Raw genomic sequence first — 26,524 nt, 5'->3', positions numbered from 1 at the left:
TTTCTCAGAAGAGTAAATCAATTTTTAATCTCTTTCTGTAAATCTTTATAAATAGTTTTAAAAACAGGGTCACGAGAACGTTGATATTGACGTCTGCGGACATTTTTCAAACGAATTAGAAGTTGAAGATTTTCGTCAATTATTGGTGTATCAAATTTCACTTGAGCCTTTGGAACAGAATAATTTCTGGCATCAATAATTGCACATTTCAATGCTTCCAAAGCAGTATCAATACTCACTTCGTTTTGCAAATCAAGCTCATTATTAAAATTACTCTCAATATGAGTTTTGTATCTTTCCTAATTAGCCTAGTTATAATTAAAAACAGAGCTCATAGGGTTTAAAACTGATTCATGTGATAAAGAAAAAGTTATTGGAAGATGGTCAGAAACAAAGTCAGCATGTGTGATCAAATCACTACATACATGACTTTGATCTGTTAGCACCAAATCAATTGTTGATGGATTTCTTACAGAAGAAAAACATGTAGGACTATTCGGAGACAAAATACAATAGTATCCTGAAGAACAATCATTGAATAAGATTTTTCCATTGGAATTACTTGGAGAATTATTCCATGATCGATGTTAAGCGTTAAAATCGCCGATTATAAAAATATTTGATCGATTTCTGGTGAGTTTCTGTAAATCACCTTTGAAATAATTTTTGTGCTCGCGTGTGCATTGGAATGGTGAATATGCTGCGGCAATAAAATCAATAAAATCCCAAGTTCAGTTTGAACTCCAATTCCCAAAGTTTCAATAATTTTCGTCTCAAGATGGGGAAGAGCACGATGTTTGATTCGGCGATGAATAATAATTGCAACTCCACCGCCGGAAGCCTGAATCCTATCATATCTTTGAACCACGTAATTGGGATCATATTATAATTTGATGTTAGGTTTCAAAAATGTTTCAGTAATAATTGCAATATGCACATTATTTACTGTTAAAAAAATTAAAAAGATCATTCTCATTGGCCTTCATTGAGCAAGCATTCCAATTTAAAATTTTGATGGTTTTATTTAAAATCATTGCTAAATTTTAAATTAGAAACAATTTTAATTGTAAAATTTGTACCTATTTGAATGGCTTCAAACATTGATTTTGCCTGCAACATAGCGTTCATAAGATTGAACATTGCCTGTTGCAGAAAAGAAAGTTTACCTGCCGTGAAAGGCCACAGACAGTTGACATTAGAAAAATATTTTCGGTGGCAATATTAGTTGGGGTAATAGATGTACTTTTATTTTCTACCGTGTTTTGCCTACCTCCCATATTAACGGTCATTTTCGAAATACCAACATTAGGCGGTATAATGTTCGAACTACCTGTCACCTGTGCATATGTTAAACGAGTATGCAAAGGAGTAGAGAAACTGGGCGTCACTGGTACGCTTGGAGAATTTTGTTTTGAAGTTTGTTTTGATTGGGAAATTGAATTTTGTTTACCTTGCCTTGCCTTAACAATTGCTAAACGGACTGGGCATTGATAAAAATTTGACATATGGTTGCCGTTACAATTCGCACAACGAAAATTTTTATTCTCTTTCACAGAACATGTGTCCTTTTTGTGAAAAGAGTCTCCACAAATGAGGCATTTTTGGTCCATGTTACAGAATTTTGAACCATGGCCATAACGTCGACAAATGCGGCATTGGGTGATATGCTTTTCACCCCCGCCAAACTTTCGATATAATTCCCATTTTACTCGCACGTTATATAAAGCATGTGCTTTTTCAAAAAAATTTAAGTTGTTAACCTCACTGCGGTTAAACGGAATTAAATAATTAACAAGGGAAATTCTAGTTCTCTGACTGTTTTCGCCTCGTGATTTTTGTTTCATTAGAATTGCTATGCCAAGTAATTCTGTTAAAATAAGTTTGATTTCATCAATGGTTTGATCGTTGGTAGACCATTCAATACGACCTTGAACGGCTAGGCGCTCTTAGTGTCATATGTTAACAATTGATACATCTTTTCAGTTAAATACTGAATAAGACGATAACGACCCTTTATAGGGTCGGCTAATAAGCGGCATTCGCCTCTACGACTAATTTGACAGGTAACTTTAACGTCAGAAACAAACGTTGAAAGTTCCTTTTTGAAAATATTAAATTCAGAAGAAATAGTTACCACAATAGGTGGAACTTTCTTCTTTTTTAAATAATTTACATTTTGTATAGTTTCATTACTAATAACTTCCATTTCACCAGCTTCTTGCTCACTACAGACACTCGAATTGTCTGAGAGAGAATGCTCTCTCTTTCTCCTCGTAAAGACTGGAACGCGCAAAAATTGGTCGACTTTAAATTGGTGTATTTCTGTTAAAAATGCATGAAAAAAACCATGAAATGTTGCATTTGGAAGTTGATTGTATATACAATAGTTGCTAAAATCGTCAGTGCGTCTTGAACTGTCCTACAGATCAGACGTTTTTTCGGTTGCTTGTGGACTGGTCTTTGACTGCCTATAGCTTCAAAGTTTGACAAAACACAGTGTGTCTTTTAAAGATTACCTGAAAGTTATTTCCCATCAGTCTTTCTCAAGACTACCTACTTTTGAATTTAACATTTGTTTCAACTTTTTTCGTATCACCTGAAATGGCTGGACGGAAAAAGAAACCTCGCATCGCTGCGGGGAGGAAAAGAGAGGCATCTCTTTCTGACACTTCGAGTGTCTGTAGTGACAATCCTTTTGATATTTTGCCTGAGCAAGAAGCTGGTGAAATGGAAGTTACCAATAATGAAACTATACAAAATATGAAATCTTTAAAAAAGGAGAAAGTTCCACCTATTGTGGTAACTATTTCTTCTGAATTTAATAGATTTAAAAAGGAACTTTCAACGTTTGTTTCTGACGTTAAAGTTACCTATCAAATTGGCCGTAGAGGTGAATGCCGCTTATTAGCCGACTCAGTAAAGGGTCGTGATCGTCTTGTTCAGTATTTAACTGAAAAGATGTACAAATTTTTTACATATGACAACAAGAACGCCAAGCCGTTCAAGGTTGTCTTCAAAGGTCTCACCAACGATCAAACCGTTGATGAGATCAAACTTACTTTAACAGAATTACTTGGCATAGCCCCTACCCAAGTAATTCTAATGAAACAAAAATCACGAGGCGAAAACAGTCAGAGAACTGGAATTTCCCTTGTTAATTATTTAATTCATTTTAACCGCAATGAGGTTAACAACTTAAAATTTTTTGAAAAAGCACATGCTTTGTATAATGTGCGTGTAAAGTGGGAAATTTATAGGAAGTATGGCGGAGGTGAAAAGCATATCACCCAATGCCGTACTTGCCAACGTTATGGCCATGGTTCCAAATTCTGTAACATGGACCAAAAATGTCTTAATTGTGGAGACTCTTCTCACAAAAAGGACACATGTCCTGTGAAAGAGAGTAAAAATTTTCGCTGTGCGAATTGTAACGGCAACCATATGTCAAATTTTTATCAATGCCCAGTCCGTTTAGCAATTGTTAAGGCAAGGCAAGGTAAACAAAATTCAATTTCTCAATTAAAACCAACTTCAAAACAAAATTCTCCAAGCGTACCAGTGACGCATAGTTTACCTACTCCTTTGCATACCCGTTTAACTTATGCACAGGTTACAGGTAGTTCGAACATTATACCGCCTAGTGTTGGTAGTTCGAAAATGACCGTTAATATGGGTAAGCAAAACACGCTAGAAAATAATTGTACACCTGTTACTCCAGCTAATATTGCTGCCGAAAATATCTTTTCTAATGTCAACTGCCTGGGGCCTATTACGGCAGGTAAACTTTCTTTTTTGAAACAGGCAATGTTCGATCTTATGAACGCCATGTTGCAGGCAAAATCAATGTTTGAAGCCATTCAAATAGGCACAAATTTTACTATTAAAATTGTTTCTAATTTAAAATTTAGCAATGATTTTAAATAAAACAATTAAAATATTAAATTGGAATGCTCGCTCATTGAAGGCCAATGAGAATGAGCTTTTTAATTTTTTAACAGTAAATAATATGCATATTGCAATTATTACTGAAACATTTTTGAAACCTAACATAAAATTAAAATATGATCCCAATTACGTGGTTCATAGATATGATAGGATTCAGGGTTCCGGCGGTGGAGTTGCAATTGTTATTCATCGCCGAATCAAACATCGTGCTCTTCCCCATCTTGAGACGAAAGTTATTGAAACTTTGGGAATTGAAGTTCAAACTGAGCTTGGGATTTTATTTATTGCCGCAGCATATTTACCATTTCAATGCACACGCGAGCTCAAAAATTATTTTAAAGGTGATTTACAAAAACTCACCAGAAATCGTTCGAAATTTTTCATAATCGGCGATTTTAACGCTAAACATCGTTCATGGAATAATTCTCAAAGTAATTCCAATGGCAAAATTTTATTCAATGATTGTTCTTCAGGATACTATTCTATTTTGTCTCCGAATAGTCCTACATGCTTTTCTTCTGTAAGAAACCCTTCAACAATTGATTTGGTGCTAACAGATCAAAGTCATGTATGTAGTGATTTGATCACACATGCTGACTTTGATTCTGACCATCTTCCAATAACTTTTTCTTTATCCCATGAATCAGTTTTAAACCCTATGAGCTCTGTTTTTAATTATAACAAGGCTAATTGGGAAAGTTACAAAACTCATATTGAGAGAAATTTCAATAATGAGCTTGATTTGCAAAACGAAGTGAATATTGATTCCGCTTTGGAAGCATTAAAATGTGCAATTGTTGATGCCAGGAATTATTCTGTTCCAAAGGCTCGAGTGAAATTTGATTCATCAATAATTGACGAAAATCTTCAACTTCTAATTCGTTTGAAAAATGTCCGCAGACGTCAATATCAACGTTCTCGTGACCCTGTTTTTAAAACTATTTATAAAGATTTACAGAAAGAGATTAAACATAGATTTACTCTTCTGAGGAATCAAAATTTTGAGACTAAAGTTGAAAAATTGAAACCATTTTCAAAACCATTTTGGAAGCTGTCGAAGATTCTTAAGAAACCTTCAAAGCCTATTCCAGTTTTAAAAGATGGTGAACGTTTTCTAGTATCCAATGAACAAAAGGCTCAAAGACTTGCTCAGCAGTTTGAGAGTGTTCATAACTCAAATTTGAATTTTGTGAGTCCAATTGAAAATGAAGTCACACGTCAATTTGATTTAATTTCTTCCCAGAATTTTTTTACCTGCAGAAATGATTGAAAAAAGTCTTCGTGTCATATGCAGTCGATTGCAGAAAAGTTTAGATATTTTTTCTTCCTACTTGCAAAAGTGGAAAATCTCTCCCAATGCTTCTAAAACTCAAATGATAATTTTTCCGCATAAGCCTAGGGCTTCTTTCCTCAAGCCAAACAATAATCACGTTGTCAAGATGAATGGGGTTATTTTAAGTTGGTCTGACAAGGTTAAGTACTTGGGACTAATTTATGATAAAAAACTTATTAAGTTCCCGAAAAAATACCTCGTTTGGCAGGCCATATGCACGTGTTGTCTAAAAAGCGGCATTTCCATCACTATGAAACCGTCAATCAAGAGATCTACGTCCAGGAGTGCCTGGAAAATTCGCTGCTACCATTTCTAGAACAACATAACACGCCTGTGCTGTTCAGGTCGGACTTGGCAAGCTGTCACTATGAGAAAAAGGCGATCGAGTGGTACGAATCGAACAACATGGTTATGGTTCCCTACGACCACAATCCTCCTAACAGCCCAGATTTCCGCCCTTTCGAACAGTGTTGAGAATTGATCACACGAAATATGCCGAAAATATTTTTTCTAATGTCAACTGCCTGGGGCCTATTACGGCAGGTAAACTTTCTTTTTTGCAACAGGCAATGTTCGATCTTATGAACGCCATGTTGCAGGCAAAATCAATGTTTGAAGCCATTCAAATAGGCACAAATTTTACTATTAAAATTGTTTCTAATTTAAAATTTAGCAATGATTTTAAATAAAACAATTAAAATATTAAATTGGAATGCTCGCTCATTGAAGGCCAATGAGAATGAGCTTTTTAATTTTTTAACAGTAAATAATATGCATATTGCAATTATTACTGAAACATTTTTGAAACCTAACATAAAATTAAAATATGATCCCAATTACGTGGTTCATAGATATGATAGGATTCAGGGTTCCGGCGGTGGAGTTGCAATTGTTATTCATCGCCGAATCAAACATCGTGCTCTTCCCCATCTTGAGACGAAAGTTATTGAAACTTTGGGAATTGAAGTTCAAACTGAGCTTGGGATTTTATTTATTGCCGCAGCATATTTACCATTTCAATGCACACGCGAGCTCAAAAATTATTTTAAAGGTGATTTACAAAAACTCACCAGAAATCGTTCGAAATTTTTCATAATCGGCGATTTTAACGCTAAACATCGTTCATGGAATAATTCTCAAAGTAATTCCAATGGCAAAATTTTATTCAATGATTGTTCTTCAGGATACTATTCTATTTTGTCTCCGAATAGTCCTACATGCTTTTCTTCTGTAAGAAACCCTTCAACAATTGATTTGGTGCTAACAGATCAAAGTCATGTATGTAGTGATTTGATCACACATGCTGACTTTGATTCTGACCATCTTCCAATAACTTTTTCTTTATCCCATGAATCAGTTTTAAACCCTATGAGCTCTGTTTTTAATTATAACAAGGCTAATTGGGAAAGTTACAAAACTCATATTGAGAGAAATTTCAATAATGAGCTTGATTTGCAAAACGAAGTGAATATTGATTCCGCTTTGGAAGCATTAAAATGTGCAATTGTTGATGCCAGGAATTATTCTGTTCCAAAGGCTCGAGTGAAATTTGATTCATCAATAATTGACGAAAATCTTCAACTTCTAATTCGTTTGAAAAATGTCCGCAGACGTCAATATCAACGTTCTCGTGACCCTGTTTTTTAAAACTATTTATAAAGATTTACAGAAAGAGATTAAGCATAGATTTACTCTTCTGAGAAATCAAAATTTTGAGACTAAAGTTGAAAAATTGAAACCATATTCAAAACCATTTTGGAAGCTGTCGAAGATTCTTAAGAAACCTTCAAAGCCTATTCCAGTTTTAAAAGATGGTGAACGTTTTCTAGTATCCAATGAACAAAAGGCTCAAAGACTTGCTCAGCAGTTTGAGAGTGTTCATAACTCAAATTTGAATTTTGTGAGTCCAATTGAAAATGAAGTCACACGTCAATTTGATTTAATTTCTTCCCAGAATTTTTTTACCTGCAGAAATAATTGAAAAAAGTCTTCGTGTCATATGCAGTCGATTGCAGAAAAGTTTAGATATTTTTTCTTCCTACTTGCAAAAGTGGAAAATCTCTCCCAATGCTTCTAAAACTCAAATGATAATTTTTCCGCATAAGCCTAGGGCTTCTTTCCTCAAGCCAAACAATAATCACGTTGTCAAGATGAATGGGGTTATTTTAAGTTGGTCTGACAAGGTTAAGTACTTGGGACTAATTTATGATAAAAAACTTATTAAGTTCCCGAAAAAATACCTCGTTTGGCAGGCCATATGCACGTGTTGTCTAAAAAGCGGCATTTCCATCACTATGAAACCGTCGATCAAGAGATCTACGTCCAGGAGTGCCTGGAAAATTCGCTGCTACCATTTCTAGAACAACATAATACGCCTGTGCTGTTCAGGTCGGACTTGGCAAGCTGTCACTATGAGAAAAAGGCGATCGAGTGGTACGAATCGAACAACATGGTTATGGTTCCCTACGACCACAATCCTCCTAACAGCCCAGATTTCCGCCCTTTCGAACAGTGTTGAGAATTGATCACACGAAATATCAAAAAAATTAATAAATCCATTGAAAACATGCAGCAGAATAAATCAAGCTGGCGTTTGGCGACGAATAAGGTCGATAAGACCACTGTACAAAATTTAATGAAAGGGGTTATGCGAAAGGCACGGCAGTTTGGATTTGGCAAACCAAAATAATAAACGTACATTTTTTCCTTTAAATATGTGAGTTGAACTACCAAAATAAACATAGGAAGTTTTTTGTTTCATGAATTTTGGCTGAAAGAAACGATTTTTTTATCGACCAATTTTTGCGCGTTCCAGTCTTTAGTGCTGCGTGGTTTCTTTTTTCGTCCTGTCATTCAGGATACGAAAAAGTTAAAACAAATGTTAAAAAGGTAGTCTTGAGAAAGACTAATGGGAAATAACTTTCAGGTAGTCTTTAAAAGACACACTGACAAAACACAAACTTTGAAGCTATAGGCAGTCAAAGACCAGTCCACAAGCAACCGAAAACACGTCTGATCTGTAGGACAGTTCAAGACGAACTCTTCCTCAAGCCAAACAATAATCACGTTGTCAAGATGAATGGGGTTATTTTTAGTTGGTCTGACAAGGTTAAGTACTTGGGACTAATTTACGATAAAAAACTAATTTTCAAAGAGCACATTGAGAGTATACAAGCCAAGTGCATCAAATATACGAGATGTTTATATTCTCTCATTAACAGGAATTCTAAACTTTGTTTAAAGAACAAACTTTTGATTTACAAACAAATTTTTAGACCAGCAATGCTTTATGCTGTACCGATCTGGTCAAGTTGTTGTTCAACAAGGAAGAAAATGCTCCAAAGGATTTAGAATAAAATTCTGAAAATGATTTTGAAGCTTCCTCCTTGGTTTGGTACACTCGCATTACATAGACTTACTGGTGTTGAACCATTAAAAGCAATGTCAAATAAAATTATTAACAATTTTCGACAAAAATCGTTGCAATCCTCAATTGCTACGATAAGCTCTCTTTATAGCCAATAAGTTAGCAATTAAGTTAGTTGTAAGTTTACTTCCCCTTTCTTGACAAGTTGGTTTAAATCCCTACGAATGATAAGTCCTAATTGCGAAAGCAAACAAATCTTAACAATTAAAGCTACTAATTTTCTAACAGTGTTGAGAAGTCACCATTTGTGATTGGACACACATACTCATTACTTACTAAAATTTATCATAAATACTTAAGCTACTAACAAATCCCCCCCATTAAAAAAAAAACTTACTCGCATTTTCTTACATAGTTTCGTTTAGCTTTTTCTGCAACATTTCTTCACTGCAAAAAAATATCACTTGCACAAATTTTTCAAGTAAACACTATGTTGTCAAAGATGCCATTGATGACATTTTTTCTGGCTTAGATAAATCGCTGTCTGCTGATATTTAGTTTTATACTGGTAGCAGTCATTCTGAAGCGATTTTTCTGCTAAGCTTTTCTTGATTGGGGGGTTTGTTCGTAATTTATTTATTTCATTATAAACAGAAACCAACGCAAGTTTTACCCTACACCTCAAACTGCAAACAAGTATGAAAGATAATAGCCTTTTAACTTTTCCTCTGCCCTGTGAATTTTGACGCACCTAGCCGCCTCTAAAAACATCAAAAGGTCGCAGAGTAATTGCTCGCAGGGTTCGCCCTTTTTTCCGTTGGTGTCCTAAAGTTCTAAACGGTTTTCTGATTTTTATATATCAGCTAGAAGAGTGCAATTTTCTAAGCAAAACGTGATTTTTAAAAAATGTTTATCATTTACCTTTGATTTTTAAATGAAGTTTAAAAATCTGCTCGAAATGCCTTAAATGACAGTTTTCTCATATACCGTACATAGACGAAACGTCATCTAAGACCATTCGAGCAGTTTTTTTTATTCTTTATTTAAAATCGCAGGAAAACGATAGACGTTTTTTAACAATCACGTTTTGCTTAGACAACGCGGCTTTTTTAAATGATATATAAAAACCGGAATAGCTCTAGGACCCAATTGTTATCTCGGTTAAACGGTTAAAAAGTTATAGATCATTGCACACAAAAATAACCTCACTTTATTGACACTTCCCACGGGTTTGTTTACAAGGTGTTTTTTTTTTCATTCACCGTTTAGCGATAGAAGCGAAAATGAATTATACGAGTACGAAAGAGATCGGATAACTCTCCGCTTACGCGAATTCGTTATTACCAACTGCCCTATGATAAAAAATATTGGACGACGTCACATCTTTGTTGACCGTAGGCCACCATCAATCAAGTTTCTGGGGAGAAACTGGAGAAATAATATGTAGAGAACAAACATATTTACACTTCCACCGAAAGTTTTCCTCCAGCTGGAGGGCATTGAACCATAGTTTTTTTCGTTTGGCACTTAGATTGTTAAAGTACCGATTGTGGAAATTGGATGGAGAGTTAAAATAACTGTTATCTTTTGGTTTATTCTTGGAAATGCAGTTTATAACAACATACGTTTCACCCAAGCCGATAATTTTACGAGTTCATGTAAACAAATCCGCACAAACTGTCAAATCGTTTTTTACTTCTTTTTTTGTGACGTCACCGTGTAATGATATATAGTCTGGGATATTTTTTTCCCTTTTGTCGATCCATGTTATCAATTCCCTGTTTCAAGACACGCCTCCTCTGACACGAAATCAACCAGATTATGCGGATGGACCAGATTATGGTTCGATCAGTAAAAATATTTTTTTTAAATCTTATAAAAAAATAGAAAATTAGGTGTCAATAATTTCGCAATCAAACCTTTATCCCAAACACTGTCAAATGCTTTTTTATGTCTAGAGTAGCTCTACACGCTCCTTCAATTTTACCCTAAACTGAGTAACATTTACTCTGTTTTATATTTCTATGCTAAACGTCAGAAACTGAGTAACACTGATTGTTTGAACTGAGTAATATTTACTCAGATTCTCTCCATAGCCGTATTTACTCATTTTTGCGTAATATGTGCGAATGTCAAAACTTTTCAAGTAGTAAAAGCAGTATTTATTCTGATGCTAATATTCGACGTTTTATCAGTTATTTCTAAAGTGTTAGTCAAAGTTGTAAATTGGTTCGAGGCCGAACCACTAACGGCGTCGAAGATTTTAAAATGTATCTGGCATCTCTCGAGAAAGAGCAACCTCACATTGCTTGTATTAGAAGGCCTTCAAATCAATGTTCGGAATCAAAATTCCAACAGATTTGCACATGATAACGGACTTCATGTCAAGTACCTTATATAAAAGATTAAACAACAGTTCCCGAGTAACTGTTAACCGTATCGCTGCTGTTTTAAAAGAAGCCGCCAAGGCAGAAGATGTTGAAGTTGTTTGAACTATGTTCATTGGACTACTTTTTATCATTTATGAATAAACAATTGATGATTTGCGCTTAATTGGTGGTTTTTCATTTTAATTGATATCTGAAATAATTCCTCTAAAAATATTTGAATTGCAAAAGTGGGTAACTTTCACTCATTGCGCAGTTTTTCTCAAATTGTGTGCAAATTTCTGCCAGTTGATCGAATTTTTTTCAAATTGCGGTAGATTTTTTTTCAGATATCAAGGAACAAATTTCGGATTTCGAGTAGTTGCAGACATATTTCGATAACATCTGGCACCTCTGGTCCAAATCATTCGACAGTTAGATCTGGCTGTAAACTAGAACCGAATTCATTATTACATTTGTTCAAAATGAGCGATCGCCACAGTGGAGCTCAAAAAAAAAAAGATTACATGAAGAAAAAAATGTTAATGCCTTGCAAAAATTATATTATTCAAGGATTTATTTGAGCCTAATGATCTCGAACGCAACTGGAGAAAGGTCTTTTTTGAAGATGAAACTGATTGAAAATAGGTTGCGTGCGACTATGAAGAATGAAAAGCTGTCAAACTTAGCATTGTTAAGTTGAGAGAACAATATTCGAAGAAGTTAAATGTTGATTATTTGATCAAGAAAACAAAACTCGTAAGAAAAAAAAAACAAAAAAAAAACTCGTAAGAAAAAATTCTTACAAATTTTTGGTAACTTTTCTATAACAAATAAATATTTTTAACTCGTACGATAAAAAAACGATTTTGTTTTATTGTAGGGCCCTCACTATAAACTGGGCCCCGGGCCCAGTTTATAGTGAGGGCCCTTATATACTATCCTACTAACGTAAATCCGGCTCTGGTTTTGAGGATATTGAAACAAGCCTGCATTTTAAACGTTTTCAGTTCAGTGTCTTCGAGAAATATTTTTCTGGCCTCTTAAGGTCTCCTCTAGTCCCACTACAATTAAGGCGATTAACAAATAGCCAACATATTTGTCATCCTGGTGGCTGAAGGTTGCAAAGCAAGCAGTTGAACCTACGGGTATGGTCTTTCAGAATTCCCTCATTTGCTGGTCGGTTTCCTTGAAGCCAAAAACGACAAACCTGTTCATATTCTTCTTCAGAAAAGCCATAAAAATGAATTGTGGAATTGTCATAAAAAATCTTTGTTTTGTTTATTCCCCAACACTTGCAAAACGCTTATATGGAAATAGATAAAAATGAGGTATTCAATTAAAATGACATTTTACCCACCTATTGGCAGCGTACAAAGGGTTTTAGAACGATTTATTTCTTGTTCCAAAAAGTGACAAAAATAGACCAAAACGTATACCAGTTTCAAATTTTTTCAATTTAGATCTGGTATAAAACAAAATTTACACCACCGGTGCAGTAGTGAATTTGAGTTTGTTCCAAAAAAAATAGAACAAAACAACGATTTGGACCACTGCTGAAAATGCCCTAAGATTTTTTATTTCCGCTTGGCTTGGGCTCACTATAGTGTAAAACGAATGGTAAAAATGTCGATTGAATAAGGTAGAACTTTTTTTTAAGTTTAGCAATAGAAAAAGAAACTCGTACAAAATAAATTTGTTCTTTATTGAGCAGAATCGCGCCAAATGACCTATGGTCGAATATCGACCAATTTTGATTTGAATGGAACTTTGCACACGTATACAGCTTAGCAAACTGATTTCAGCATATGAGAGATTTCTCGACTACTTTGTGATAAAGTCGTATGTCTAAACGCTAAACGTAAACAAAACGAGTGAGAGTTATATCTCTTGTACTTCACAAGCACAAATCATCTCTCACTCGTTTTGTTTACGTTTAGACATAAGACCTTATCACAAAGTACTACAGATTTTTTAGACCCATGAGCTATTTTTTAAGAGGGCGTATGCGTTTTGGCATATGTTTCATTCCAAGCATTGTAGCTCGGAAATCGCTGGTTCTATAGAATGTCTGAAAAAGAGTTGTAGGAAATTAATAATGCCTCATGAAAAAATATACACAGTAAATTTTTTTTTGTTTGACAAAAATAAATTGAAAAAAAAAACAATAAATTTCGATTTGAAAAAAGAGTTGTTTTTTTGAAAAACTTGAAGTTATTACGCAACTTTAAAAATAAAGTTCAGGATGGAGAAATGAAAATCAAATTTTTTATGGAAGATTAAATTCCAATTTCAACATTTTTAACATTTTGGTGCTCTAATGATTTTGGAAGATTCAGTCATTTCAAATCGAGATGCTCTCGGTAGTAAACATTCTAAATGCATTGGTTTTAGAGTTGTTTTGAATTTAATTTCGAAAAGTTTCTAATATATAGGAAAATACACGTTTTTCTTCATTTGTCCGTTGTTCTCCAGCAACTACCATTAGTTTATTGAAATGTATGATCAATAGATAATTATATAGTTTATTCTTCGACAACTAGACGCGAACGGTTCTCAAGAAAAGGATTGAAATGTTTCAAATGATATATTCATATATGAAGTAAATATAGGTTTTATCATCTTAAGAAAATATTTTTCATGCCATGGATACTTTACAGAACTAAGTTTACTTCTTATTTCATATACAGTGCCTCCACACTAAAGTTGAAAATGTCACTAAAGTGACCCATAATTGTAGTAATGTTACATTTTGCGGTACGCAATTGTGGGTCAGTCCATATTTTGGCAATATTTATTACTTGTACATGATAATGCATCAAGATTGAATAAAATAACTTGTTATCAAGCTTTTACAACAAAAAAATAACTTGCGTTTTGTATTTTGACGATTTTATAGACTAAATGATTTTGAATGCCAAAAGTAATTGTGTCATTGGCTATGTAAGTGATATTTTTCTTCCCAACCGATTTATACGCATCTACTGCACTGAAACTAATTGTTGATCGGAAGTACACATCAGAACACAGAGATAGATAGTAAAATATTCGTAGTTGATAATTTTTCCGATTTTACATCCATTTTTGAACATTTAGACAACACGTTGACTGACCCATAATTGTAGAGGGACTGTACATCATGAATGATTGATACATCATCCTTTAAAAACTGCTTCGATTATATCTTATTCTCTGAAATGGGAATGAGGGAGTATTACTTTTGTATGCAGGTTATTATTTTTAAAGGTGTGAAGATGTTTGAAGGGTGTGAAAGGGCCGAATGGCATATATCACTCGACTCAGTTCGACGAGCTGAGAATTTTCTGTATGTGTGTGTGTGTGTGTGTGCAGATTTTTATTCTCACTCACTTTTCTCAGAGATGGCTGGACCGATTTTCATAAAATTAATTGAAAATGAAAGGTCTTGTTATCCCATAAGACCCTATTAAATTTTATTGTAATCGAATTTTTAGTTTGGAGCTTATGTATAAAAATGTAACAATCATAAAACATCATTATATCTAAAACTACACGACTGATTTGAACAAAATTGATTTCAAATGAACGGGCTTCCTAAAACACCCTTAACTTTTGAATTTTATAGAAATTGAACTTGTGGTTCAAAAGTTATGAAAAGAAACGTGTTCTGAAGACTGTTTAATATCACTAATGTTTCTCAGAGATGGCTGGACCGATTTTCATAAAATCAGTGTCAAATGGAAGGTCTAGGTGCCCCATAAGACCCTATTGATTTGTTTTGCAATCGGACTATTACTTTGCCTGTTATGTTTAAAAATGTGAAATCCAGCTATGAAAAGGGACATATTCCGATGACTACTTGAACTCACTCACTTTTCTCAGAGATGGCTGACCCGATATCCACGAAATTAGTGTCAACTAATAAGTCTAGCTGCCTCATAACATCCAATTGAATTTTACTGTAAACGAACTGTAACTTCGTCTGTAAAGTACCGAAATGTGAAAATCACGAAACTTCATTATCTCAAAAAACTACACAACCGATTTGATCAATATTATTATCAGATGAGTGGGCTAGTTAAGGGATACCTGATGAATTATGATTGAACACGTGGTTTCAAAATTAAGCTGCCCTATACGTTTCCTTTTCATTTGATTATAATCGAACTAAGCAACCGTTATGTATTAAATTGTTAATAAAACAACGAAAGCCTATTATCTCAAAGATTACATGACTTATTTGAACAAAACTAGTGTCATACGAACGAGTCATTTCTCAAACTTACAAATAACAAACTTCATAACAATTTGATATGTGGCTCAAAAGTTGTAAAAAGAAAAGAAGTTCAAAGACTATTTGAAACTATACCTGCTTTGATCGATATATGTGGCCTCAACATAATTAAAATGTGGTGTCGTACTATTTGAACGTTCCAAGTTCATTGATTCCTTGCGATGTGTTTAAAGTCTGCAAATGCACGACGAATCGGCCATGAGATCAAGGTCAAATAACAAATCGTTTGAAATGATTGGTTTTATCGAAATGACAACATCTTCGACTTTTGGTTCCTGTACATCGCCTTAATTCTGAATATATTCATGTTGGGTGGTATTCGGTCATCTTCAGCAGATTTTCTGGCATCAATCTGACACCGGAAATACCCATATTGGGAGGTATTTAGTTGTTTTCCAGAAACTAAAAGTGGTCGTCTTTAAATTCAAAATGGTGTCCAGGGTCAATGTTTGGTTTCTATGCATCATCTCGATTACGGAAATATCCATATTGAGTATTTTTCGGTCATTTTCGACTGTTTCCTAGAGGTTGTTAGCTTATTGCATCATTCTGGTTCCAGATATACTCATATTGGATGGTATTTGGTTATTTTAGGCTGTTTTTACAAACCGGAAGTCGCCGTCTTGGATTTCAAAATGGTATTTAAGATAATTTCTGGTCTCTGAGCGTCATTCTGGTGTTGCTTCACCCATATTGAGTGGTATTCGATCATTTTCGGCTGTTTCCCAGGAACCGGAAGTCGCCAACCTAGAATCAAAAATGGGGTTTGTGGTCGATTTTAGCTGCTGTGTATCATTCTAGATCGGAAGATACTCTATAGGGTGGTATTTGGCCACTTTGGGCTGTTTTTCAGAAACCGAAAGTCGTCATTTTGGACTTTAAAATCGCCTGTGAAATCAATTTCTGTCATCTGGGCGTAATTCTGATTCCGAAAACATTCTTATTGAATGGTATTTGCTCATTTCCTGCTGTTTGCCAGACACCGGAAGTCACCACCTTAAAATTCAAGATTGTGTCTGTGATCAATTTTAAGCTTCTGTGCATCTTTCTTGTTCGGAGATACTCATATTCAATGGGAATCGTCCGTTTCAGGCTGTTTTCCGGAAACCGGAAGTTGTCATCTTACAATTCAAAATGTTGTCTGAAGTCGATTTGTGGCTCCAGTGCATCATTACGATTTCGGAAATATCCATATTGGGTGGTATTTGGTCGTTTGCCGCTGTTTTTCCGAAACCGGAAGTCGCTATTTTGGTTTTCTTAATGGTACCTGTGGTCGATTTGAGCTCCTGTGTATCACAATTTGGGGATATTGAACGTCATACTGGTTAAAGAAACACTCATATTGGGTGGTATTTAATCATTTCCACCTTTTTTTTCAGAAACCGGAAGTCGCTATCTTAGAATTCAAAATGGTATCTGTGGTCGGTTTGAGCTCCTGTGTATCATTCTAGATCTCGACATTTTCAGTCAATTCAATTTTCTATCTTCATTACTACATTTACTCCTTAAACAAAAATTAAAAATAGCATGACTTTGCTTAAAGTCGAAAAAAGAAAAGTAACAAAGTTGGTGACGCAAGTCGATGTTGCTGCTGGTATAGATGGAAACTCGCTGGCACGTTTCTATCTCTCACACTGAGAAGTCATGTTGCCTGAGGTCGATTATGGAAAATATTTGTTACCACTAAAAACATTCACCTACCAAATATGGTTCCATTCAGTTGATTAGGTCGCAAGATGTGCAGAAATTTTGAGCAGAAACATGTGCTTCCAGAAGAGAGAGGGGCGTCGAATTATTATGGACATATTTGTTACCTCTAAAAACATTCACATACCAAATTTGGTTGTATTTTCTTGATTGGTTCTTGAGTTGTGCGAAATTTGTTTCATTTGTATGGGACCCCTCCCTTATAGAAAAGGTAGGGGTGTCAAAACATTATGGACATATTCTTCACCACTAAAAACATTTATCTGCCAAATTTGGTTTCATTTAGTTGATTAGTTCTCGAGATGTGCGGAAATTTGTATTTAATTTGTATGGAACCCCTCCTTCCAGAAAAGGGAGGGGCGTCCAACTATTATAGACATTTTTGTTACCCCTTAAAATATCCACATGCCAAATTCGATTTGTACTTGCTTGGTTTGTTCTTGAGTTGTGCAGACATTTATGATTCATTTGTATGGGACCTCTCCCTTCCAGAAGAGGAAGGGGTCTCAAACTATCATAGAAACCATTGTCGGCACCAAAAACCCCTACATACAAATTTTCACGTCGATCGGTTTGGTAGTTTTCGAGCCTATATGGATCAGACAGATAGACAGACAGACCGGACTGCATTTTTATATGTATTGATCAAAACATCAATTTTTTAGAACCTAAAGAGTGAATATACATTTATTGGATTGAAGCGTTCATGTAAATCTATTTTTACAAATAATAAGTTTGAATGAGAAAGGCTGGGTCTGACCGCTAGGTGGATTAATTTAGGTTTTTATATGATATTGTTGAGTATCATTTTTGATGACATTTTTGATAAAAGATCATTACTTTTCTGCTTAGTTTGATCATACAATTCTTTTGCGTTTTTAATGGAATATTTTTGTTCGTTAGCATGGGCCCTTACCGCAGAAAAGCCACTCTGCATATACGTTTCATTTTGTTTTGAATTAACAAATGTTTGCAAAGTTGTTTCCATGTTTGTATTTTTTAGTGTTCCAGATTCCAAATAAAAAACCCAAATTGATCCACCTAGAGGACAGACCAATCCTTTCTCATTCGCACTTATTATTTGTTATAATAGGTTTACACGAAGAATTCAGTTTTCAGAAAAAATTACCCTTGATAATATTTGCTGGTGTTTGCAATCGATCATCCTTTAAGACACTTTCCGCAAATTGTGGGTCGCAATTCATACAATACAATGTGTGGTGTGAAAGGAGGCGATGCTGATCAACGCACATCTAGCGTCGTGTCGCATTAATGACGTGATGCCACCAACAATAGGCCTTTTATAGTTTCCCGTCGAGGGGAAGTGGCAGTAGGCTGATTTACTCCCATCACAAAATTTCTGATTGGTCGCTGATTGGACATAAGGCTACCAGTCGAACCTGCCCGAAGCGGGCGGAATTTATAGAAACTCGCAAAAGAGCCTCGACCAACAACCAACCCGGTCGAAAAAAGGTCCCCATGAGCAACGAATAAAATTTTCCCGCTATCACTTCGAGACACCAGATTCCAGTGCTCGCACCTCTTCCACTGAATCGCCTAACAACCTCGTTTGCTGATGTCACGGCTTCGAACCGTTCCTCGCCTTCACCAGGACTTCAAGGACTTCCAGGGCTCTCAACCGCTGCTACTGGAATGAAGTTCACACGAACAGACACCGATGAAACCAGCGCAGACTCCCTGCTTACTACAGAGGAATTTGTACATCTTCTGGCCGAAGCGTACGTAGCCCTTCGTACTTGCAAAACCCGAGCAGAACAGCTGCAAGCGGCGATTTCCATTCTCACCAAGTATGGACCGTGAACACATCAACATCGCTAATTGGAACGCTTGCTCGCTAAAGAGCAAAATCATCGAATTTGCCGATTTCCTCAACGAGCGGAATATCGACATTGCCATCATCACCGAGACGCAACTTAAACCCGACATCAACATTTATCTTCCCGATTTCCGAGTTGTTCGGCTCGATCGAGCCCTCACGACGGGTGGTGGCGTAACCATCGCATTGAGGAGGAACATCTGCTTCAAGCTGCTGTCCAGCTTTAACTTAAAAATCATTGAAGCAGTTGGTGTCGAGGTTTCTACTCCTATCGGCCTTATCATCGTCATGGCAGCCTATTGTCCATCGCAAGTCAACTCTAGGAATGATTCTTCTAGTAATCTACAAAGCAATCTTGCCAAACTGACTCGACATCGGCGAAACTTCATTTTAGCTGGAGACCTAAATGCCAAACATTAAGCCACGGGCAATAGGAGGAGTAATCCAAATGGTAGAATCGTTTACAATAACCTGCAAGCTGCATTATGAGCCCAGACTCTCCCACCTGGTTGAACCGTTCTGGTGTACACTCGACCATCGACTTCTTCATCACCAACATGGCAAACATCTCGAATCCAATCGCCTACCAAGAACTGAGCTCCGACCACTATCCAGTGGTGGCCGAAGTGGGGTTCTCCGCCAACCGATTTAGATCTCGTCGTCGCAACTATCATCGTGCCGACTGGGCCCGGTTCCAACAGAGTGTCGACACCAACATCCGCTACAACATCGAGCCAGAGACAACAGACGACATCGATCAGTGCTTGCAATCCATTGACGAAGCACTATCTACAGCCCGAGACCAACATGTTCCTGCTTCCGACCTGGTGAGTAACACCCTGAATCTAGACAGCCTGACTAAATCCTATGTAAGACTCCGTAACACAACTAGACGCCATTACCAACGCACTGGTCTGCCCCATTTAAAAACTTTTTGTAACCGTCTGAATAAAATTATCAAGACCCGGCTGGTGGATCTCAGAAACAAAAGCTTTGAAAATCACATTCGCTCCCTCCCATATTGTGCAAACCCCTTCTGGAAACTTACCAAATTATTGAAAAACAAGACCAGGCCGATTCCCCTTCTCTCCCATCTTGATCAACACGCAGGCCAAGCTCAGTTAATAACACCAACTTAAAAAGCTAATGCACTTGGTCAGCATTTTGTAAATTCACATAACCTTGGTCGTTCCCTGGTGAGTTCCTTTGAACCTGATGTGGCTGCTGCAATGTATAGAATCTCTGTCACAACTTTAGACATCCCTGATGAATCAAAAATTCCTGCTGATGAGTTACTGGCTACCATTAAATCTTGTAAAAATATGAAGGCCGCGGGTGTCGATGGTGTGGTAAATCTCGAGTTGAAAAATTTGAGCATTGACTTCTTCCATCACCTCACAAAGATCTCTAACAAGTGTTTGGAACTGAGCTACTTCCCTTCCCGTTGGAAGCTTGCTAAAGTTATTCCCATCCACAAACCTGGGAAAGATCCCACCGACGCTAAAAGCTACAGGCCCATTAGCCTCCTATCGTCCGTTTCCAAGGCGAAAAAAATCCGTTTCCAAAACAACTACCATGGCGTTGTTAGACGTTGAAAAAGCGTTCGACAACGTCTGGCACGATGGCCTTGTTTATAAGCTGCATCGTTGCAACTTTCCGATCTTCCTCGTGAAGATCATCAAAAACTATCTATCGGGTAGATCATTTAGGGTCTGCTTGAACAATTCCCAGTCTGATACATTCAATGTTGACGCTGGAGTTCCACAGGGTAGCCTACTGGGCCCTATCCTTTCCAATATTTTCACGTAAGACGTCCCTCCCCTTCCGGGTAGTGGTGTCCTGTTTATGTTCGCAGATGACATTGCTATCATGTACAAAGGGTGAGTGATTCGTTCGCTGACAAGAAATCTGCAGGCGGGTCTGGATGTTCTATCCGACTACTTCAAAAACTGGTAGATTTGCAGCAATGCGGCTAAAACTAAGGCAAATCTGTTTCCCCACTCGAACTCACCCCGACTCGTTCCGCCTATTAACGTCAGGGTTCAAATTAACAATACACCCATAGACTGGGCCAGAGAGGTGGTGTACCTCGGTCTGGTTCTGGACAGCAAGCTCATATTCAGATCGCATGTGAACAAAACATCAAACAAATGCAACTTCCTAATAAACTCTTTATATCCACTGATAAACAGAAAATCCAAATTATCACTTAAGAACAAGCTTGCTGTCCATAAAATGATAATCCTACCAGTGATAGAATACGGTTTGCCAATCTGGGAAAGTTGTGCCAAATGTCACCATAATAAATTACAGGTTACCCAAAACAAGATCCTTCGGATGATCCTTAACAGTCTTCCAAGAACGCGAAATTCTGAGATCCACCAACTAGCCGGTCTAGATACACTTTTGTTGCGCAAACAGGCGATACTGTCTAGGTTCAGGAAAGCTTGCCAGAGGTCGATTCACGAAGCTATTCGAACTTTGCCAATTTAGTTTTAAGTTAGTATTAGTTAGGTAGGTTATCTAATTTTATTTCATAAACTTACCATGCCCTTAAGGCAAAGATGTATAATTAATCTCCAAGATGATTCAATAATTAATCTATAAGCACTACTATGAACAAAGACTATGAGCCATTAGGGGTGAGCAATCATCCTGTCAAAAAATAATACCTTTGTAGACAAATTCGAAATAAAAGATAATTTAAGTCAAGTCAAAAGGATATTTTCATTCAAAGTTTATACGTTGTACAATACATATCGGAATAAAAGTTTAAGATTATTCGCGTCTTTTCCTTCCTACTTAACGCTCCAAGCTGCAATCAATTGTCTTTTTCAAGACCTGAAGAGTTTTGATAATTTTCTGCGGTTAGAGCATTCTTCCTCCACTTAGGTCCACGCTATCGGCATGCAAGCGTATGGTCTAGGAGAGGCCAGCTGGATTTCTTTTTTCACTCTGAATAACAAACTTTCGGTAACCAACAGTGAAACTATACTGAACATTTGAAACATAACAAAACACATATGAACATGCATTAACGCATGCAAATAATATAAAATAAATATGTTTCAATTGAAAAATATATAAGACTCATATTGAAAATAATTTTAATAATGAGCTATATTTGCAAAACGAAGTGAATATTGATTCCGCTTTGGAAGCTTAAAAATGTGCAAGTATTGATGACAGGAATTATTCTGTTCCAAAGGCTCAAGTGAAATTTGATTCACCAATTTACCACCAATAGATTAAACAAATAATAAACTTGTGATTTACAAACAAATTCTTAGACTATCAATGCTCTATGCGGTACCAATCTGGTAAAGTTGTTGTTTAACAAAGAAGAAAAAGCTTCAAAGGATTAAGAATAAAATTCTGAAAATGATTTTGAAACGTCCTTCTTGGTTTGGTACACTCGATTTACATAGACTTTCTGGTGTTGAAACATTGGAAGCTTGACGTAAAATTATTACCAATTTTCGACAAAAATCGTTGCAATCATCAGGTCTCTTTATAGCCAATAAGTTAGGAATTAAGTTGTTTGTAAGTTTATTTCCCTTATTTGACAAGTAGGTTTAAATCCCTACGAATGATTAGTCCTAATTGCGAAAGCGAACAAATCCTAACAAATTAAATTACAATTTTCTAACAGTGTTTAGAAGTCACTATTTGTGATTGGACACACATACTTACTAATATTTATCATAAATATTTAAGCTACTAACAATCCCTTCTTTATTGAAAAAAATGTTGGTAAAGTATACCAGTACTTTCAGCGGGGGCCTGGCGTGGTTGGTAACGTCTCCGCCAACCACGCTCGACGCCTGGATTCGAATCCCACCGCCGACATAGGTGTCGATGGTTGTGAGGTGGCGTGATCCACTCACAACCAACCCAACTGGTCTAGATTCAATCCTAGCCGACACCGGGAGATTTTCTGAGGCGAAAAATCTCTGGGATCACGCCTTCCATCGCATGAGGAAGTAAAGCCGTTGGCACCGGTCCGTTGATAAACGGGTCGTGAGTTAGGGTCCTGGGTGTGGAGTCGCCTCTCTGAGCGTCGGTGATTGGCCACAACAGTGGCGGAACTAGACCGACGGAAAATAAGCGAGAATAAAAAAAAAATCAAAATAGATGTGATGATTTTTTAATTCAGCATCGAAAAATATACTTAGATTGACGTTTTGAACTCAAGACATAGGAAAACAATATTTATGACCGCCCTTCTTAGAAAACGGAACCACAGTGGAATGGTGGCTTGACTACAACCCGGTGGCATCACTGACATTTACGTACAACATAAGTGAAGCCAGCATTAGCTGGATCACTGGATCAATTTTACATGACAGCTGATTCATCGAAACACGAAAAAAAAGCAGTGTTCATACGTGCATACAGTATCGGTGTTTAGCGGCAGTGTGTTTATGTGTTGTTTTCGAGTGATGTATTTATTGCACATAACGTCGAGTGCTTTGCTTGATGAAATAAAAAATGAACGCGTTGCATTATTATAGAATGTACACAACGTTTATTCAAATATCCCCAAGGATTTCCCATTCCGTCTGCACCCTCGTATGAGCTCGTTCCCCGTCGGGCAATGATTATGCACGGAGTATATACTGGCCCATATTTCGCATTATACTTTGCGACAGCAACGGATTGTTTAAAGTTACGTTTGTGGACCTTTTGCCCTATCTGGTAAGTTGGACAAAACCTTTTATGCCTCAAATTGTATGCTTTAGTGGTTTTCTCATGGCTTTTGCCTAAGTTTTTCTTCACGATCTGGAACAACTTTTTGTTCACTTCACCGCGTAGCTCGTCCCGTTCGCTGACTGGGATGTCCCTTACTTTTCTATCGCGTAGATGTTCGTCACCTTTCGTGACCATCTCGTGCCCATAGAGTATACGGTAAGGGGTGTAGCCAGTAGATGAATGGATGGTTGTATTCAACATTTCTTCTACCTCAGCAATTCTCGTATCCCATAGTCTTTGATCCTCCTGTATATAGGTACGGAGACAAGCATTGATTGTTCTGTTCACCCGTTCCACTGGATTTGCCTGACTGTGGTGGCGGGAATTGAGCCAATGCTGTATATTACATATTTGCTACTTAAATTCCTTTCCCACAAAAGTTGTAGCATTATCCGTAATCACAACTTCTGGGGTACCGAAACGTCTGAGCCAAAGACTTTCCACGATCCTACAGACTTCTTTACTCTCAATCTTCCTTATTGGCGCTAGCAGAATCCATTTCGAGAACAGGTCCATCATGACCATCAAATGGCCATTCCCCTTTTTGCTACGAGGAAGACTTTGAATGAAATCCAAAGCTAGAATCTGGAAAGGTTTGTTGCTCATCCTTTGATTACCCATTGTTGGGGCAGTTGGAAAGGTTGACGGCTTACACTGTTTGCATATCTCGCAAGACTGCACATAGCGTTTGGCTTGCAGGGCCATTTTTGGCCAAAAGTATCGCAATTTCAAGCGGTGAATGAATTTTTCGTATCCAGGATGCAGTGCCTGATCATGCTCCTGAAACAAAACTTCATTTCTAACCTGGTCTGGTAAGCAAAGCTTCCATTCATATCGGTAATCCATTACATCGGTAGGGGATGCAACGAATTGATACATTTTGTTGTTTTCTATTTTGAAGTCAGCAAAGTCGTGTGGATTATCTTGCACTTTTTGAAAGGTTTTGGTGTACCAATCATCCTGGCTAAAATCTATCGCTTCTACAGCACGCGACAGGGCATCCGGAACCACGTTTTCGGAACCCTTGCGATGCTTTATGATCATGTCGTGCTGTTGTAACAACATGCTCCAGCGGCTTAGCTTGGATGAGGGTTTCCATTTAGAGTTCATGATGAATGAGAGTGCTGACGAATCTGTAATCAGAGTAAATTCAGTCCCTTCCACATATGGTCTAAACTTCTCTATCGCCTCTAGGGCGGCGACTCCCTCCTTCTCTGCTGCCTTCCATGCCCTCTGTGATGTCGACAGCTTGCGCGAGAAGTAGGCAATCACATGCTCCTTCTGGTTTTCGTCTTCTTGTGTCAATATTCCAGCGATGGCCAAATCACTAGCATCGGTCTGAATAGTGAACGGCTTTTCCAAATTTGGGCACGCCAAAATCGGGGCACATATTAATTTTTCCTTCAAGGTGGAGAACGCTTGTTCGGCCGCTTCTCCCCACTTGACGACTTTCGCTTTACCTTTTAGCAAATCCTTTAGGGGCGCCGACAGTTCACTGAATCTCTCGATAAACCGCCGATAGTAATTTACCATCCCCAAAAATCGTCTCAGTGACCTGACCGATTTGGGACGTTCAAAATTAACTATGGCCTCAATTCTATCAGGATTCGGTCTCACTCCCGACTTCGACAAAACGAAGCCTAAATAGGGTAGCTCCGGCAAACAAAATTTGGATTTTTCCAAATTTATCGAAAGATTGGCCTCTCTCAATCGCCTAGCCACTTCTGTAAGGCTCTGTATGTGCTCTTCAAACGTGTTGCTTACAATGACTATATCGTCAAGATAAACAAACACGTTTGGCTCAAGCTCGCCATAACCCAGAACTTGATCCATTAATCTGGATAACGTCGCCGGACTGTTCACCAACCCAAAGGGCAACCTAGTGAACTGGAACAGTCCTTTTCCAAAGACTCGGAAAGCTGTATATTTGCGAGATTCTGGATCCAGTGGAATCTGCCAAAAGGCTTTTGACAAGTCGATGGTGGATAGATATTTGGATGCTCCAAGCCTTCCCAATATGCGATCCTGATGCGGAAGGGGGTACGCGTCTCTGCGAGTTCGCAAATTCAACTTTCTTGCGTCTAGACACATTGGTACCTTGAGGTTGAGTGGGGTTACCCCTAATTTTTCTCCCTCTCTAAAAGCTTTAAATTGCAATTTTATTTCCTCCAACTGTTTTCTCTGACTATCGGTTAAAACTTCCTCTTCATGCTCAACTTCTGCTCCCGGTGCTTCACATAGCATAGCGATTTCTGAAGTGACGGTTGGTTCGATATTGAAAACTTTCCAGAATAGAGGTGGAAAAAATGGTTCACTATAGTGAGCGGATCAGAGCGGTTCCGCTCACTAAGATGAACTAGTTCTTTTTAACAGCTCACTCGCTCTTTTCGTTCCTACATAATTTTTGGTTTTCATCAGTGTAGCTAATTATCAGACACCGCAAGCGAGAGCCAGGTGAAAGCTTTACAACCGATTTGCCAAGCGCAAGGTCACGCGCAAAATTACAATAGAACTCCCAGAAACAAGCTGCAACCAAACGTCTGCCCTGATATGCATGACTTGCATTTTTCATCACCCAGCCACCAGCCAGCCGCAAGAGCATGCAAAAAAAACAACTTGCAACAGTCCATACACAGGTACACGGGTTGACTAACGCCGAGTACGCACACGAAGGGATGTGGAACGAAAAGAACGAAAGAACTGATTCACTGATCTGGCAATCCGCTCGCAGGCTGATCAAAAGATTCAGTTCTTTGAAAGAGCGAAATCTTTCGCTCTCAGAAGAACTGGTTCTTCCGATGACTCTTTTGTTCAGCTCGCAGGCAATCCGCTCGCGATCAGAAGATTTCGATCTTTCAAAGAACTGATTTTCTGATCAGCTCGGGAGCGGGTTGTCTGCATAGATTCAAAAGATCAGTGAACCAGTTCTTTCGCTCTTTTCGTT

At 37.4% G+C, this 26,524-nt stretch overlaps 1 protein-coding gene across 2 annotated transcripts in view; it reads right to left on the bottom strand.

The window, feature by feature from the left end:
* Positions 1 to 26,524, bottom strand: part of LOC129725757 (excitatory amino acid transporter 3-like) — a 45,070-nt gene that overhangs the window by 3,672 nt on the left and 14,874 nt on the right. The window contains exon 3 of one of the 2 annotated variants that reach the window (XM_055681924.1): positions 22,234 to 22,916. The exons of the other annotated variant lie outside the window; for it this stretch is intronic. Within the exon in view, the coding sequence (XP_055537899.1) occupies positions 22,712 to 22,916 (205 nt within the window). The 3' untranslated portion in view covers positions 22,234 to 22,711. Of the gene's footprint in view, positions 1 to 22,233; positions 22,917 to 26,524 lie in introns of those variants that run through there. 2 annotated transcript variants of the gene reach the window in all.

The sequence above is a fragment of the Wyeomyia smithii genome, chromosome 1 (genome assembly GCF_029784165.1).
Source record: "Wyeomyia smithii strain HCP4-BCI-WySm-NY-G18 chromosome 1, ASM2978416v1, whole genome shotgun sequence".
NCBI lineage: Eukaryota > Metazoa > Arthropoda > Insecta > Diptera > Culicidae > Wyeomyia > Wyeomyia smithii.
Note: the sequence above shows the minus strand (reverse complement) of the source record. Positions and strands in the feature narration are given on the sequence as shown.